Source organism: Porites lutea, chromosome 4 (genome assembly GCF_958299795.1).
Source record: "Porites lutea chromosome 4, jaPorLute2.1, whole genome shotgun sequence".
In the NCBI taxonomy this organism is placed as follows: domain Eukaryota; kingdom Metazoa; phylum Cnidaria; class Anthozoa; order Scleractinia; family Poritidae; genus Porites; species Porites lutea.
This window is the reverse complement of record NC_133204.1, coordinates 12,581,552-12,599,105: the sequence shown is the minus strand read 5'-3', so window position 1 is coordinate 12,599,105 and position 17,554 is coordinate 12,581,552. Positions and strand designations below refer to the sequence as shown.

Sequence of the window (17,554 nt, the reverse complement as noted above, 5' to 3'; positions counted from 1 at the left end):
CTGAAGTTCAGTAATAGATTCTTGAGTGCTTAATAATTTTACTGTTTAATAATTCAAATTGAGTGGCGTGCATAACTCAATTTAATTATAACATAAAAAAGAAAAACATTTACATTTATTTTGCTTCCATGCAGCTATATACTGGAACCTCGATATCAAGCTAACTTAAGTAAAAAACGCTAGCGGAACTTTCTAAATGTGTTTTTATATAGATAGTTATATCTAAGCCCTTTTCCATACATTTTACTATACCTTGGAGTAAACATTTATTTTACCGAGGTGTTCGTTTTAACACGAAAATGACGACAGTTGTGTCCTGCATTACCCAGTAGCGTGTTCAAATCTTTTAAATACATTTACGCAAATAGAATGGTTAATTTCATCAGGATAGAATACAGTACATTGATCACTTGTGTTTTTTTGTAGAATATACTCTATGACTTTGTAGGTAGAAAGACCGTACTAATGGCAGACGAAAGTTTAGACAAAAATCATAGCGAGTTAACCGACCTCGACACTAAACTATAGTCAAAAACGTTTGTGAATTCCTTCGCAATATTTTAGAATGCTTTTACAGTTTAAAGGGAAATGAAAGTACTAAACGGGGGCCCCGCTTTTAGGCTTGGCTAAATCTATATATTAATACTTTTTTGAGAGTGACTCAACTTACTTCGTTAACATTAATATAATGCCAAAATATGCATGGTACTTCATAAACAAAGATGATGACGTCTGCTAGTACGTAACATCACCGTGTCATGTTCTTTGGTCAAACATGCATGTCTTCCGCTATAAATTTTTCTGCCTTGATTAATCACGTGACCAACTAGAATCGCTTCTATGAAAGACATGAAACTTCCTGTGACATATCACCAAAAAGATATGAGTCATGTTTAAATTCAAAAATATTTAAATAACAAAAGCAACATTTAACAACAGAAAATTCATGAATAATCTAGTATTCGTCGTCCAAATCTATGTTTGCTTGCCACGTGACACGTGAAGTCTTGGAGGGGGGGGGGGGGGGGGGGTGGAAAATCCCATATATGGATGGGCTAGGTAGGTAAGTACCGCCTGATAGTGTATGGTTTTTGAGGATTTTGAGCCTTTTAACCTCAAGCTATATTTGTTTAAATTCACAATAAATAAATTGCAAATACAGACTACTTGCAGAATAGAGGAGCTAATCGAGGCAGGTAGTATGGACACGTGTCTATTACCCAGTATACAATATTTTTCTAACGACATAACTATATACAACAATTACAAAATTACAATAATTACATGTACAAGCGGCTAGAGGAGTGATAGAAAACTTGTAGACGTAGAGGCCAACGAAGCCACAAGCACACAAATAGAAACAAGAAAAGTTTAAATTCTTTTCATTTCATTTATCAACATATCTATATCAAGATAAGAATCCTGTTTTCAGAAGATTTGAAATAAGGATTCAGTTATTTTTTTCTTGAATCTATATTTTGGGAGCTGTCTCATAACATCTGGAATACTGTTCCAACTTTATTTAGCGTAGTATAGAGGACAGAGAATAACTTGTCAACATCAGGTTCTCTCTCAGAAATTAAAGTCTGAGAATCAATCTGTGATAAATCATGTAAAAAATTTTCCTCTGAAATGTGTGAGTAATCACGAAAAGAGCATTTCTCGTTTTTACCAATTACTGTAAGAGAGCACACAATACAAAATTGAGTAAAGTGATCAGTAATATCCGAAATTACATTTACCACTAATAATATCACCATCAAGTTTATTTGTAAATATATTATCCCCCATTCAATTAAGGAGAAGGAGTTGTTATGCACGATAGTTGAGCTCATTTAATAAATGAGTTTGAAAGTTTTTAAGATTGTGCTTGAGACTGCGTATATTTCTATGTATAAGAGAAAACTGTTTAGAATTAGATTGACGGCTTAACTTATCTTTGAATTGATATAATCTGTGCGGTGAATGATATTTACAACGAATGGGGCGGAAAGGTGAGAGCTCAGAGTCAGAGTTAGACTTTTCATCAAGATTTAAGCTAAAAAGATCAATGTCGTGAAGGCTGGGCAAACGCTCCTGCAGCCTAGTACCATCAAACTCTTGGCCGTTGAACTCAAGGCTCGCTTCATCTTCTTGATTCAAGATGGCCGAAGCGCGGCTTTCACTATTGACATTTAACTAACAATACATTCTTGGTCCGTAACTCGTTGCTCCTGCTTCTTCAACTCTTTTTCAGCTTCCTTGAGCTGCTTCTTCAGCTCTCCGTTACTTTTAAAGGGATTTTACTGAGACGGGCATTAAAATTTGAAAATAAATGGACGGTAACTGGGAGAGTAAAAAGACACGTACTGTCAGTACACGCACATGCGCAAGAGTATCATTTTTTACCTTGTTGGCCTTGTGTCTTTGGTTTGATCCTTAGATAGGGTAACTCAAGTATTAATGGATGGTTTATTCCATCCTTTCCATCTTGTGGGAAAAAAAGTAATCCTGAACACGCTCGGAAGAATTGCAAGGTCTTGTTGTATATACGCAGGGAAGAATTTTTTACTATCCTCATGGTATTTGCTTTAGAGGGCTCCATATAGAAAAAATTGTTTTAGGATGGAATGAGTACTCCTTTTGTTCCTATATGGGACCAAATCAAGAGAGAATAATGGACCAACTGGCCAGCCGGCTCAGTGTTAGACCCCAAGTGAGTTTTATAAAAACAGGTGCATGCAAAGGTATTGGCCAGCGACTAATTGGATTTTGTGCTTATGTTTCTGGTGTGGTTCGACGGTTTTGGTGACTTTTTTTGTTTATTTACAGTAAACATTTTGAATCTTTCCAGGCCTCGTTTGATTAAGTTGGCCAAAGTATGGAAGCAATTATTACTTCTTTAAGATTGCGCGTTTGGCAAGGAAGGTGTTGTGTCGACGTATTATGAGATCCAAAAAGGAAAGCTTGAACTTTCCTGTTTTCCTTATTCGAATGATTTAGGATGGATGTTACGATTTGTGGAAATTAAATGCTTTTTAATAATGGCTCGTTTTTGTCTAGTGTGTCTAGCTCTGTCTAGATCCTGTACTCTGACAATGCTCTGTCCAGAGGCACATCCCAGTATTGGCCATATATGGAAGTACATCCGCCGGGTAACCATTGAATGCAAACCACCTAGTACAGTAGCAAGGTTTAAGAATACAGCATTTCGTAAGTCAGATAACTAATCAACATTAAGTTAAAAAATATATATGTTTAGGACTGTTAATAAAGTTAAATGGTTTGAATGAGCGGAGATGTTACGTGCTAGCAGACGTCATCATCTTTGTTTATGAAGTACCTTGCATATTTTGGCATTGACAAGGTAAGTTGAATCACTCTCAAAAAATTATTACAAAGTGCGATGGAATTATTACAGATTGCGACAGCTTAGTTTATTGCAAAGTGCGATGGACTGTTATTACAAATTGCGACAGCTTTTTTATTACAAAGTGCGACAAGATTTATTACAAATTGCGACAGGTATTACAAAGTGCGATGGATTTATTACAAATTGCGACAGGTATTACAAAGTGCGATGATTATTACGAATTGCGACAGTACAGACACACCTAAAGGCTTTCACCGACAGTAATTGTCACGAGAACAATAGCCATTTCTCCCGATGATTTCGCTGAACCTACTTTTTCAAAAATCAGGCTAGATATAGAAAAGGGCATTCAATCATAGCACAATCTACAATTTTTTGGCGTAAACGACGCCGGGTTTGTTGCTTGTTATTTATTTTTATATATACACCGCAGTTATTTCAGGACACTAAAACTACAAATTTTTTTTTTATTATTATTATTATTTCCAGCAGTTTTTTTAATTTTAAAAAACAGCGTCAGAAACAAAACACAGACAAAAATAATACGTTAATTTTGTTTTTCTTTTAATGGTTTTTGACATGTTTTTTCAGCTATCTTTTTTCTACTTTAATAACACTGGAAGATGTAAAGAATCAACCATAAGAGGACACAGAAAAAATCTGAGCCCCAGATATGGGATTCGAACCCACGACCCTCCGTGTTCTAGATCGGATGCTCTAACCTCTGAGCTACTGCGGACTCGTTGGCGAGCAAGGGTCATTAGAGCATGTTAGCATCGACAACGAGTACGAGTTCTAGAACAAGATCAGCGATTTTGCGTACTGTGCATCCTTTTTGGGCATCTCCACGTTTTCAAGTCGTCCTGTCAAGTTGCACTACGACGAGTTCTCACCAAAAACTCGAAGTGGGTAGAACGACTGGGAAGAGCTGGTTTTCAAAGGTAAATTCCGATAATTTAATGCAGTTTCTTTTCGTTTCTAGCCTCTCTTTATCATCTTGAACATTCCTTCTATTATGTTTTATGTAAAATACTGCTTTTGAAGTCGAGGAAAAGCAACCGAACGCGATATTTCCTACACAGTTCTATAAACTCGAACTCGGTGTCATCGCTAACATAGAAAGCTGAGAAAACGACTTCGAGTACGAGTACGGCTTGAAGTCGTTCTCGTACTCGTACTCGTTGTTGATGCTAACATCCTCTATTTTTGTGGGTTGGACTTGCGAACCGTATCTCGCAGTCACACAGTCCATCACTGCGAGATGCGGTTCGCAAGTCCAACCCACAAAAATGACCCTTGTTCGCCAACGAGTCCTCAGTAACTCAGAGGTTAGAGCATTCGACCTAGAACACGGAGGGTCGTGGTTCGAATCCCATCTGGGGCTCAGATTTTTTCTGTGTCCTCTTATGGTTGATTCTTTACATCTCCCTTTATTTCCTTTACAATATTAATATCAGTGGCATAGGTTAATAACGCTGGCAAACTTTATATTTTATGTCGGCCTGACGAAGACACGTTAAACAACTTCTAGTCAACCTTGCCCATCTTTAGCCAAATAAGCTTTTTAACGTATTCTAACAGTGTATTTCTAATGAGGGTTTAATCATTGTATGGATACTTAAAACTCGAGATATCAAGTATTAAATCATCATCATTATTCTCATTTACAACTATTTTAATTCGTTAGTATATATAGTACGTTTCAGTGGCAATAAGACCAGGTCACTCTTCGAGTACTGAAATTCCTTTAGTATATAAACACTTCTGTCCATTTAATTTTTGAGAGCATCAAACTACCGTGTAGCATGAAAATTTTGCGGGTTCTAATTTTTGCGAATTTTGCGGATTGACCTCGATCCGCAAAAATTAGTTCCCGCAGAAAAAAAAACCCGCAAAATAAAACGCCGCAAAAATTAACTACCTTTAGTCAAATTAAAAACTCTGCTTTTAATGGACTTGTTGTGTATGGTAGGGATAGCCTTTTGTTTTGTTTTGCTGTTGTTCAGTCCCTTTGAGTTTGTTCAGTAAGATATTACAGTGATTACCGTATTATTCTCCATTAAATATGTAAGTAGAGTGAATTTTGACTCAACATACCGTAAAATAAAAGTTGAAAATACCGTATTAAGGTTTGCTCCACTTAAATATTCTGCTTCTTGAACGGAGAATCGCAAAAATTAGTTCCCACCAGAAATTTCAGTCATCTCGAACAGCAAAAATTTGTTCCCGCAAACCACAAAAAATCGCCAATCCGCAAAATAAAACTCATGCTACACGGTAGTTGAAATTGAGACACGGCAAACATCAACTGACCAAAACTACGGTGCTGCAGTTTGTGTTGGGAGCTCCTTCAGACGTTGCAGAATCCTTTGTTGTTGTTGTTCACAATTTGTGACGGAATAAATTAATGGGACGCTTAATCTTAGGGCGTGTTCGATTGACCGTATTTCGGAATCAGAATAAATGGAACAAACCCTTGAAATCAATAATTTAGGCGTTCGTTGTTTTGTAATAACTAGAAATCTACTTGAAATGAGATATCCCGATGACTGTAGCTTAAGCGGCCAAAAAATCACGGCACAAGAGATTTGCAACATAACAAAGCTTTTGCGTGTTCATATTCCGGAATACGGTCAATCGAACGCACCCTTATTTGGTCGGTAAGATCAAAATGCCAGTAGGAGTGATAGGAGTACTTTTGAAGGTTGAACACTGTCAAATCCACAAAAACATATAACAAATAAAAGATTTTGGCGAGCTCCATAACCGCGCATTACACTTTATTAACTATGTTTTGAAAGTTGATTGAATTTCTTCACTGCGACAATGCTCTATCCCTAGAGCTGTTTGAAGTCACTCGCATATCTGTAGCCGACAGAAGCTCTGCTACTGTGCGGGAGTTACCTTCATTAGTCAAACAAGTAGGGCAGCAACACAAACACAGCCCCACCAACTGCTTGAAGGCCCGACGGAATTCTGGGATTTTAACGGCATAGACAATCGGGTTTACCGCTGAATTACTGTAGTGCATGAACTTGACAAACAAAAGAAGGTTCCTATTGAAAATTTCTGGTCGGCATTTTTTGCAGAACACTATAAGCAATTGAACGATAAAGAAAGGTAACCACGCAACGACGAAAAAACCAATCACGAGAGCGATTGTAACTGCAATGCGCATGTCACGCTTCATTGTACGTGAGGTGTCCCGGCCAGGTTGTATTCGACTGTTAGCAGCGCGCCAAATTCGCGCGTAGGTGAAGAGAATAACGAGTAAGGGAATGACAAAAAATGCAATAAACAAAAACAGCATGTTGGCTTCCCGATTCACGTTTCTCAACTCCACTGAGGAGCCACAAGCAGCGGCTGGAATGACCCACACAGCTACAAGGAAGACGTAGTATACTTTTGCAGTCGTGTTTCGATGACGAATTGGATATACCACAGCAAAGAAGCGCTCTAAGCTGATGGCCACCAGATGCAAAATCGAGCAGGTGCCAGCAAAAAGATCCAAGACGTAGTAAACTGTTTGTAGGGTAGGTCCCCCAGACGAGTAAAGTAGCATCGAAATCCATATAGGAATGGAAATTACTCCAACAAGAATGTCCGCCACTGAGAGACTCACAACAAAATAGTTTGTTATCGTGCGAAGGCGAGAATGACGAATAAAGGATCCCACAACAAGTCCGTTTCCAAATACTGCTAAAAAGGCAATGATGACGTAAAGCGTACATGAGACGATCACCGATTCTTCCTTGAAGTTAGGATTATCGATCATAGGAGGAGGGCGGCCAGAATTGGCATCTGGCTGGTTCGCCATCTTGAAAGTTCCTGAAAGTATTTTGAATGTTGTTAGGGATAAATATTACAGCATATTTAGGAGTAGGTTGTTTGGCGCTGGGTGCCCATGTCCACCCCGTCTTACCACCACCCTTTTTTACCCATCTTCGGCCTTATTAACGTCTGAGGACGGTTACACTTTAGAGATCGGCGCAGCTCAGCTTCACTCCGTTACAGAAATCGCGCCGAAATCTCCGTTCTAGTGTTTAAACAAAAGCCCGTAGCGAAATAGCGCTAACCAGTGAAGAGTTAGCATAGCCTTAGTTTGCAACCAATCGAAACAAACAATGGAAATTTCAAAAGAAATACTAACTGTAATAAAATCACCCGGCTTCCATATGATCTGGAACACGATCGGTGACCAATCTGTGACTCGAGGAGACATATAATGGGCGCCATTTTCGGACCAGAATTGAGGGGCAAAAACATAGCCTCGCCGCCATCGCTAAAATGATTGAAAGCCTGACATTTCTTGGCAGTGTCTTGAATTGCCTGAATTCGTACAAAGAAAACATCTCCGATCGTGTCGCCAGACCACTGTAGACCGTGGTAGATTACATGCACGAGGATGGAAACCAGGCGGTATTGTTCATGGTCTTACATGGTTAATATAATAGGACCACGGCGTGTTGTGAATTCCCAAACTGCGATAACTTTGTACTATATACAAGTGACGCGCTTTGAAGTGAAACTCTTATTAATTTGGTATCGGTAATTCTGAAGCTATAGATCAGGACGACAATTTTGCGCAATTATTTCACACTGTTCACACAGTTTGGAGGTCTTTATAGTGGTAACCACGAGGTTTACTCAGGTGAGCACATAAAGGAACAGAGCTAACAGGAATCAAAACCTTAAAACAATCCCTTTGTTTAATCGAAATATCGTTGAGTGACATAGTAGGCAGATACTAAGGTTTAGTTATTATATTAACAACGCCGTTTGTCTCCCGTTTAAGTCATTTGTAAGTATCTTGTTATACAGTATCTTGTGGTAGGTATTCAAGGGTAGTCAACCTTTGTTTCGTTCGGTTGAAGATCTAAGAAAATGTTGTTGATTATAAGGGAGGTCGGGCACGGAATAATTATTTAATAGGTTTCTTTTCAGCCTTTGGTCAGATTAGTTAAGTGTTTTAGTTTGGCCTCTCGCATCCACTTTTTCCTTTTTATAAGAATGTTGTTGCTGTTTTTTTCGACCCAAGCTGAATATTCTCTATTCTTATTTTCCAACCGATTTTAGGTTGAAAATATTTTTTGTATAATTCTAAAATTATATCTTTTGACTTTTCCGTTTTAGAATGTATTTGGCCGGTATAAATTGCGGTTGATGCTCGTTTTGTTTTTCGTTTTGGTGGCTATTTTTGCCGTTGAGAGAAAGGAATAATATCACGGTTATTAGGTAAAACATATAATTGCATTGCATTTACAGATTTTCAACACACAAAATTATATCCTTTTCAAAATCTCAGCCTTGAATTTATTCTTATCATGTTCTTAAAAATTTTGAAAATTTCAGCCTCGATATTCTTATAAAATATATTCTCATAGAAAAAGAGTGTAGCTTCTCTAGCAGCAAAGACCAGAATGTTCACTGGCAGGTACATGGAAAAAGGAATGTAAGAAAAAATACAAAATACTTCGGGTGCCTTTTGAAACATAAATAGAAAAAAAAATGACATAAGGCGAAGATTTATTTTCGTTACGTTTAAAAGAGTCAAGTCTCGCTACTAAGACGGACCTTCACTTGGTGTCCCTTTGAGAGAGATGTCCGTCTTATAGAGAATCAAATGAAGGAAGTAAAGAAAGGTAGGGACCAACTCTAGATGTCTGTTTTACAGAGATGTCCGTCTTATAGAGAGTCAAATAAACGGAGTAAAGAAAGGTAGGGACTAACTCTAGGTGTCTGTTTTACAAAGATGTCCGTCTTACAGAGAGTCAAATGAAGGGAGTAAAGAAAGGCAGGGACCAACTCTAGGTGTCTGTTTTACAAAGGTGTCCGTCTTATAGAGAGCCAAATAAAGGGAGTAAAAGAAAGGCAGGGACCAACTCTAGGTGTCTGTTTTACAGAGGTGTCCGTCTTATAAAGAGTCAAATAAAGGGGGTAAAGAAAGGTAGGGACCAACTCTAGGTGTCTGTTTTACAAAGATGTCCGTCTTATAGAGAGTCTAATAAAGGGAGTAAAGAAAGGTAGGGACTAACTCTAGGTGTCAGTTTTACAGAGAAGTCCGTCTTATAAAGAGTCAAATAAAGGGAGTAAAGAAAGGTAGGGACTAACTCTAGGTGTCTGTTTTACAGAGATGTCCGTCTTATAGAGAGTCAAATGAAGGGAGTAGAGAAAGGCAGGGACCAACTCTAGGTGTCCGTTTTACAGAGATGTCCGTATTATAGAGAGTCAAATGAAGGGAGTAAAGAAAGGTAGGGACAAACTCTAGGTGTCTGTTTTACAGAGGTGTATGTCTTATAGAGAGTCAAATGAAGAAAGTAAAGAAAGGCGGGGACCAACTCTAGGTGTCCGTTTTACAGAGGTGTTTCTTCATATAAAATTATGGAAGCGTCGGTTATATGAGAGTCGACTGTATTAGGAAGGTGAAAGGACAGTAAATAGAACAGACTGGCTATATGAAATTGTAGCAAAAAAAAAATGAAAAAAACAAACTTGCATTGTGGTGCAGTTTATGCAGTGAGCGCTCAAACCATGCACAAACACATTAGTGTTCACAGATAATGTGACTAGCTGAATATGACACGCAAAGTAAAGAAATATAAAAATCTAGTTAAATCAATTATTTTGAAATCAGACCATTTGATGGTGGTGAAATAGGGTTTATTTGCACGCTTTTGTATGGGTCTGATGCTTTGAATCGATAGGTATCTTTGCTGTTAACGGATTGTAAGTGCTAACCTAAAAATATTAACTCAGGGATGATAAAATAGGCACATTTCAAACAGCGTTTAATCCTTCATTAATTGCACTTCTGTAGACTAGTTATGACCGGTACAATGAGCGTGCTGAAAACTGCTGGAAAGAATCTATCAAAATTAATACAAATTTTGATTGTCAGTGAACTGGCTCTTTTAACACGTATACTGACATGGTAAGTATACTACATGTGCCATATGTTATGGCATTGTAGTGTGATTTAAAAACTAATGCTACTGGCATGCGGGGCAGAATACCGGAATTTAAACGACAAGTTAGCAAATTTGATTCATTAATATCATTGACGCAAGCCATTTAAAAGTTACACAACATAATCGATTTTTCTCTTTTAACGAGGATACCTCTGTTATAAGCGGTGAGGTGAAAGTTATTAAGGTTTCAGTGAAACGCAGGTGCTTTTCAAGGAGATGAAAGGCAGTGTTTTGATGCAGTCTTTGTCGCACTTTCTTGCTTACCCCTAATAAAGAATGTTTTTAGGAATGGAGTAAATACTGAAATATTCCCACGTATGGTCTATATTTAACCAGTTATCATTATTTTTTTCAAATACATAAAATGCTAAAACGTATCAGTTAATCCTGTGACGCGAGGAGAAGCTGAAGAATGTTGTGAATTCGACACCGCGCAAGTGAAAACAGAAGAAGACGAATTTCACTGACTTACTCGTCAATATACGCCGGTTCAATGCAGTTGTAAGAAGAGTAACTGAATAATATATTGGGTTACCTCGACTCTTCGCTTCAAATCGAATGACTCAGACTGAATTTCGATCAAAATTCCTTCGTAGCTTTGACATAAGAGACGTCTTGTAAGCGTAGGTAAAAACTTACTGATTAAGTTGTTTGCGACCTTTAATAAAAAACGTGCCCCTTTAAATTAAGGAAAAGAGCTCTACTTTCATGAAATAATTACTTAAAAGGTATTTCACTAGTCAGATTAGAGGTCTCTTAACCGACATGTTTACCTAAAACTCTGTTTAAAAAATGAACGAAGCGCAGCTTACAAATTATGAATCACGAAAACTGAAAGCCAAGAGCGGGTTGTAGCGGCGTTTCCTATTAAACTCTTTCGGAAGAAGAATAAGATTGTATAAGACCGTATAATGCTCTCAAGGAATATGAACTTGGACCAATCAGGCTGAATGCCAAATATTCACAAAAATCCCGCCAGTATATCCTAGTATTAAAGAAAAATGTCATCATTGCTTAATTATTTACCTTGCGTTTCTTTCTCCCGCAGGAATCGTTGTTAGAACCTCTCTATTTTTGTCAACAGCTTCTTGATTGACGCGCTCTATTCTTTGCTTTGCTTAATCACCAAGCCGAGCTGTTTCAGGTTAACAGTTTTTTCCCTCTTCCACCATTGTAAACCTTCGTTGCCAAGTGTTGCAAACATGCTGTCACTTTTTGTTTATTTACTTCTTTCTCTTCGTCTATATTAAATTTCGTGGAACACTCTTTCACTTTGACAAGACTAATTGAGTGTTATAAAGGGAAAAGTAACTTCATGAATATTAAATACACTTGGTTTATGGCTTCTTTGTCGCTGCCATTAATTTGTTTACACAGTAAGAATTGACATGCACCCTCAGATACATAACTTAACAAGCGCACAGTCAAAGTCAGGAAAAAAAGGACTGTATGATTTAAGAGGGCTCGTTTCGTCATTTCTAGTTTACGGCGTGAAATTCAGTCATGGAAAGATCCATAATGGAAAACCAACTTCCCGATAAACTTCAAGCGTTTAATTGATCTAAAAATTACTTTGGTGAAATTCACATATCCCAAGGGCTAGACTGTGCGTTTTCCGTCACATTGTAGTTCTTGCATTGGTCATATCATAGTGACAACGTTTAAATCTTGTTTTAAGTTTCGTTATTGAGTGTTTTGAGATGATCAATGAACACGTTGTTAACCTCTATGTGGTTAATCATGCTTATAGCTTGTTCGTTCGCCTATTTCGTCATCACACTGGTCATGGTTTTTACTTCTTGACCTGACTCATCACAAGTCTTCTCTTGAAAGCACGGTGGCTTACCAGTCTCCCGCGGCCGATCCACCACTTCTCGATCTCACCATTTTCTCATTGTCTATTTAACAAATCGACAACAATTTTCCATGGTCTGTAGTACTCATATCGACTCATATAGAAATGTCGTCAAAATGTTCAAAACTCAAGTGGAACCGCGAGTCACCTAATAAAACGCGACTCGCGCGAGAATGCCGGCCATCATCACGTCATTTCCATGGTCTGTTGTCTTATCGACCAATCAGAGCGCGAGAAATCGCTCAGTTCTTGTCAAAGCTATAATAGACATAACAGACCATACCATAGGTAGTCAAAGTGTTCAAGACTCAATAATCACCATGAGCCACAGAAAGAGTGTTTCACTGCAAAGTTTTCAATCGTCCAAAGTGCAATTTAACCAACTTTTTTTTTTACCATCATGATGGCTAGTCGGGACACGCGTGATTGCAAGTCGCTGCGACAGCTGGCTTCTGCGACAAACAACTTCGTGTGTTTTGGTCGAACGAAAATTTGCTGTGGTACCGCGCAGCGAGGACAGGCCGAAGCAACAACTTGCTTTGTGTGCACTGATAACTTGTGCCGGTATGTGAAATTGTTTGCTAAATGATCTTGTTGCGGGGGCAAGTCGCATAAACTAGAAGGAGGTTGAATTTGTGCGGGTTATCTTAAAGACAAAATTCTAATTGCGGAGGTGAAGACTTTCGCTAATAAATTCTCCATGTCACAAACAGTGATTTATCGCTGACTTGCCGTCTTTTTGCTTACGAGACGGGCTTACATTTTTATAACTAAGGCTTTAGTGCACAGCAAAGACCGATCCCGAGGCATGCGCAGGTTGAATGCTTTCAGAAGTTTAAGGTAGAGCTAGTTGGGATATTGGACATTTCAAAGAATGGATCAGTGGTATCTTTTTTACTTATAATAAGTCATAATTTCAACATTGCAACTGGCGATATTCTCATGACTTCGAGAACTGTCCTAAAAAATGCGATTATTATAATGGCTAAGTCTTTTCTCACCATGCGATTGGTCAATTTGCGGGCCATAAGTTACTGTACGGACCAAAATTCTAAAACTAAATGGTCACTTTGCAGCTTTTTATTCTATTCATCTCGAAAAAATTGATGGGTAAAGAAAGTTGAAATATGTCTTTAAACCCTGAGGATTTAGATGTTGACTTCGTCCTTCCAAATTTCAACCTAGCTGTGTTTTAATGAGAACGAAGCTGATGAAGAAACTGAATTGTAACCTTACCGAGAAAAAGGATTCTAGACAGTGATAGAAAATTTTAACGCAGATCACAATTAAAAGGATGAGAATGGACCGACAGGGATTCAAGACGTTTTGCCAAACAAGATTAACGAGTGAAACCTTCGACAATGACGACAAAAGTACCTTGACAAGCTTCTTTGCCATTCACTTGCTGTTTTTTTTTTTTACAAAGACCAACGAAGGAAAGATGGAAGTGTCTTCGAGACAGACACATTGTCCAATTTTCAAAATATTCTGACCATGCAGCCTTTACAATGGCGAGCTAAAACTTACAGTGAACTTAGTTTTGACCGAATAAACTTTTTTTAATATGGCGTGTTTGTTATCACTTTCCCGGTATTGTTTTGTGAGCCATTATAACAACTCTATTTTTTGACGCATGTCAAATGACTGTCAAATCGCGTGTACTGCACTTGTTTCCGGTCCCCAACCAGGACGCCTTATAATAAACACCTTATCGGTTCCGTTTTCTCGGTCTGTCACGGTACAGATCCCCGGCTGAAATTTATGAAATTTTAGTAATAAGTGTCCTTCAATGAGGTTTAATAAAAATAAACCCGAGGCTGAGATCATTATCAAAAATGATATTATTTTGAAGGTTGAAAATCTGAAAATGTGTTGTTAACTTCAGGACCCTATAAAATTATTCCCAGCGAAACAAAGAAACCCGCACTACCTGCACCACAAATGGTCAGTGCTTATGACAGTTCGATGAACGGCATTTGAAATACATATCTATAGTGTAGAACTGAGATAATAATACAAGAATATTTTCAGGCTAAAATCGTCAGAAAAATAAGAATATTCAGCCAGGGCCGGAAGAACAACATTCACATATAATCAAGAGTGTATAAATGCGAGTGTTTGTGTCGATCTCTAGGTGGAGCGGCTGTAGTGTCATAACGATGTCATAGGCAACGAACATTTGGCTATTTAGAACAGGTTTTTAGCGTTCTATTGGGTAGTTTACTGAGTTTTATAATTCACAGAAAGGGAATTTGAAAAGGAAAACTGATATAAAAACTGAAAAAAGAATAATGAATAATATGGAGAAAAAAGCAAAGAATAACGAATGATCATGATCCAATTATTCAGCTTCCATCCCCGATCTCACCACTCATGCCTATGAGAGGGACATATGAAGGGAAACTTCTTGCGCAAGTCAGCCCCTTGACATTAAATTTTCAAGGTTAATTGACAAATATACAACTTACATTTTTTCATTGTCTATTTAACAAATCGACAACAATTTTCCATGGTCTGTACTGTTATACCTTATAAGGTACCGTTGTACTGTTGTACCTTATAGAAATGTCGTCAAAACGTTGTCAAAATATGTTGTTAACTTCAGTACCCTACAAAATTATTCCTAACAAAACAAAGAAACCCGCACTACGGCCACAATGGTCAATGCTTATTACAGTTCGATGAACGGTATTTGAAATACATATCTATTGTGTAGAACTGACTAGGAAGATAATAATACAAGAATATTTTCAGGCTAAAATCGTCAGAAAAATAAGAATATTCAGCCTGGGCCGGAAGAACAACATTCTCATACTTGAATAAAGAGTGTATAAATGCGGTTGTTTGTGTCTCTACATGGAGCTGTCATAACGATGTCAAAGGCAGCGAACATTTGGCTAATACAGAGCAGGTTTTTATTGCTTTGTTGGGTTGTTTACAGAAAGGAAGAATTTTATTTTTGGTTTAGCTGAAAAATATATAATTGTCAGTATTAACATATTTTTTAAAGCACAAAATTATATTTGTTTCTTTTTAAAATCTCAGTGCCTCGAGTTTATTCCTAAACATTCTCAAAATTTCACAAATATGAGCTTTGTTATTATTAACGATAAATTATTTCCTATACAAAGAACGTTGAATATAGTAAACAGTAGTCGGCTTAGACGTAAAGTGAGTGTGGGGTTTAAATGATATGAATTCGTCTTTCGATCTTGTACCTTTCTTTCTTAAGTGTAGGTTATAGACCCAATAGAGGCCACGATGTGTAAGCTTAATGACAATATGACGAATATACAAGGGGATTACCTTTTGTAGCAAAGATTTAAGAGTTGATCTTGCAGTTGAAAAATCAGCCACAACGGTGACAGGGAACTCTTGTCAGACCTGTCAAAGTACGGCATGAACATTACAAAACATTCATGGCAAACATCACAACAGACATAAGGCTAAATGGCGCTTACAGAAGACAACTTCATCCTCACTACTGCGTTAAGGCTTGAAAATACCGATGACTGTCTATCAATGGTCAGTTTTGGTGTTATTAACTATATTAGACCTCAGTCATTTACTTTAAACTGAGCGCAAAGTTGGACTGATCCTTTTTTTAAACGAATATTCAGGGCAGGTGGTATTTGGTAGCGATAAAAATTAAATCTTCCGTCTCCCGTCGTTCGATATTGAAGTGTAAGAGAACATACCTTTTAGAGCCAGTTTAATGTTTTGACATTATTTTGTAGCATCACCAGGAGAGAGGAACAATTATGTCACTGTCACCGCGGCGTTCCTGACTGATGTCGCAGACCTCAAGCGAAGAAAGCCGGGTGAGTAATCCTGGCTTAAACACCGAAATGCCTTACAGATACTCATTGCCGAAAAGGAGTATTAAACATATCAAAGTATATATAGATAAATATTAAATACTTAGCGATTTGACTACCATTCTGGCTTTTTAAAAGTATGTGTGGTGTTAAAAACGAAATGATCTGTTATTAATTTATTGCTATTTTAATATTAAAATCACTATCATACGGCGCTATACCCCGGCTGCATGGCACAAACATAACGGCTGTAAATAGAGTCTAATTTTAAGAGTCTTTTGCTCAATGATTTTCAATTATACACCAATAAGGTGAAATAAAACTTTCGGCAGGTTCAGATAAACTCTTTGCAACAGTCTTAAAGTTTTTGTCAACCCAACTGTACACAAACACAGTGATGACCATCTTGAGGCGTTCTTGTGCCTTCGAACTGTTTTTCGCGCTAAAATTTTACTCAGCTAACAGTGAGTGAAAGAATCAGATCAGTCTTTATACGAGTTCTCCGTCCTGGCATTACATTTGTTGAATTTTATACTTTGTTTAATAATTAACTTACCGACAGAGCATTTGATCTTTTTTAAAATATTGCGGAGGGCACACTAACTGAAAAGGGTTCCCGAGCTCCTATCCAGAGCACCGTGATTTTCGCCATAACTTACGTGGTTTTTGTTTGTATTATTGAATATTCCCAAGATTGGCAAACTCCAGGTAAGTGGTCAATAATCTTCAGCCTAAATTTAATAGCTTTTGCTTAAGACTCGATAAGACGTTTGTGGTCAACATACCTGCATCATGCCATGTGAATTGTAATGTAATGTTGGTATCGTAAACATAGCCATCAGCCCCTGGCTGGTATAAATCCTAATAAGATATCTTCCTCTCGGCTTGAATGAAAGCGGAATGAAATTAAACCGATCACTCAGTCAAAACCACCGGTTGTTGCTCTGGTTAACTGCTGTGGATTACTGCTAGCCAATCCACGGAGATTTCAAAAAACCGTCAATTAAGAACTCGAAGGCGCCGAGAACAGATAATGCCAGATGACACCTGAAAATTTTCCTTAATTATCTAGATCTACCGGTTCAAAAACAACGTGCTGTATGTTGACTATATCGGTAGCGAATCACATTCATGCTATCAAATTATGGTTCTGACAGTAGAGTTCTGTATAACGGAACCACAAATAGCTATTTTAACAGCACGGACTGGGTCGGCTAGGAGGAATTATGGGTAGTTTGCTGAGATACTGTATTTCCTCTAATAATAGCAGTCCCTCGATCAATCGCCTCCCTCGAATAATTTCCCCCATTTGACGGAAATATTTGAAATAATCGCCTCCCTCGAATAATCCCCCCCCTTTCACCCCTCTTGCTCTTTTCTCCTCCGTTAATCCCCTCCCTGTCAAGTTTAAGTGTAATGTGATCCAGCAAAACTGATCAGTGACGATTCAGGCTCTGAAAATTATTTAAGGAACTAAATTTGGAACACTTAAAAAGCCCATGTTCAGTTTATTTGATGTGATTATTTTTTGATGGGAAAATAAAACAAAATATTTAGGGCA

General features: G+C 37.8%; 1 protein-coding gene across 1 annotated transcript; it reads right to left on the bottom strand.

Moving 5' to 3' along the window:
• Positions 1-5,523: 5,523 nt before the first annotated feature.
• LOC140935960 (octopamine receptor beta-2R-like) lies at positions 5,524-11,595 on the bottom strand. The gene is made up of 2 exons (XM_073385536.1): positions 11,347-11,595; positions 5,524-7,180 (listed from the first exon to the last, which is right to left on the bottom strand). Exon 2 carries the CDS (start codon positions 7,167-7,169, stop codon positions 6,168-6,170), a length of 1,002 nt encoding a protein of 333 aa, XP_073241637.1. The 5' UTR covers positions 7,170-7,180; positions 11,347-11,595; the 3' UTR covers positions 5,524-6,167.
• Between the last annotated feature and the right edge of the window lie 5,959 nt (positions 11,596-17,554).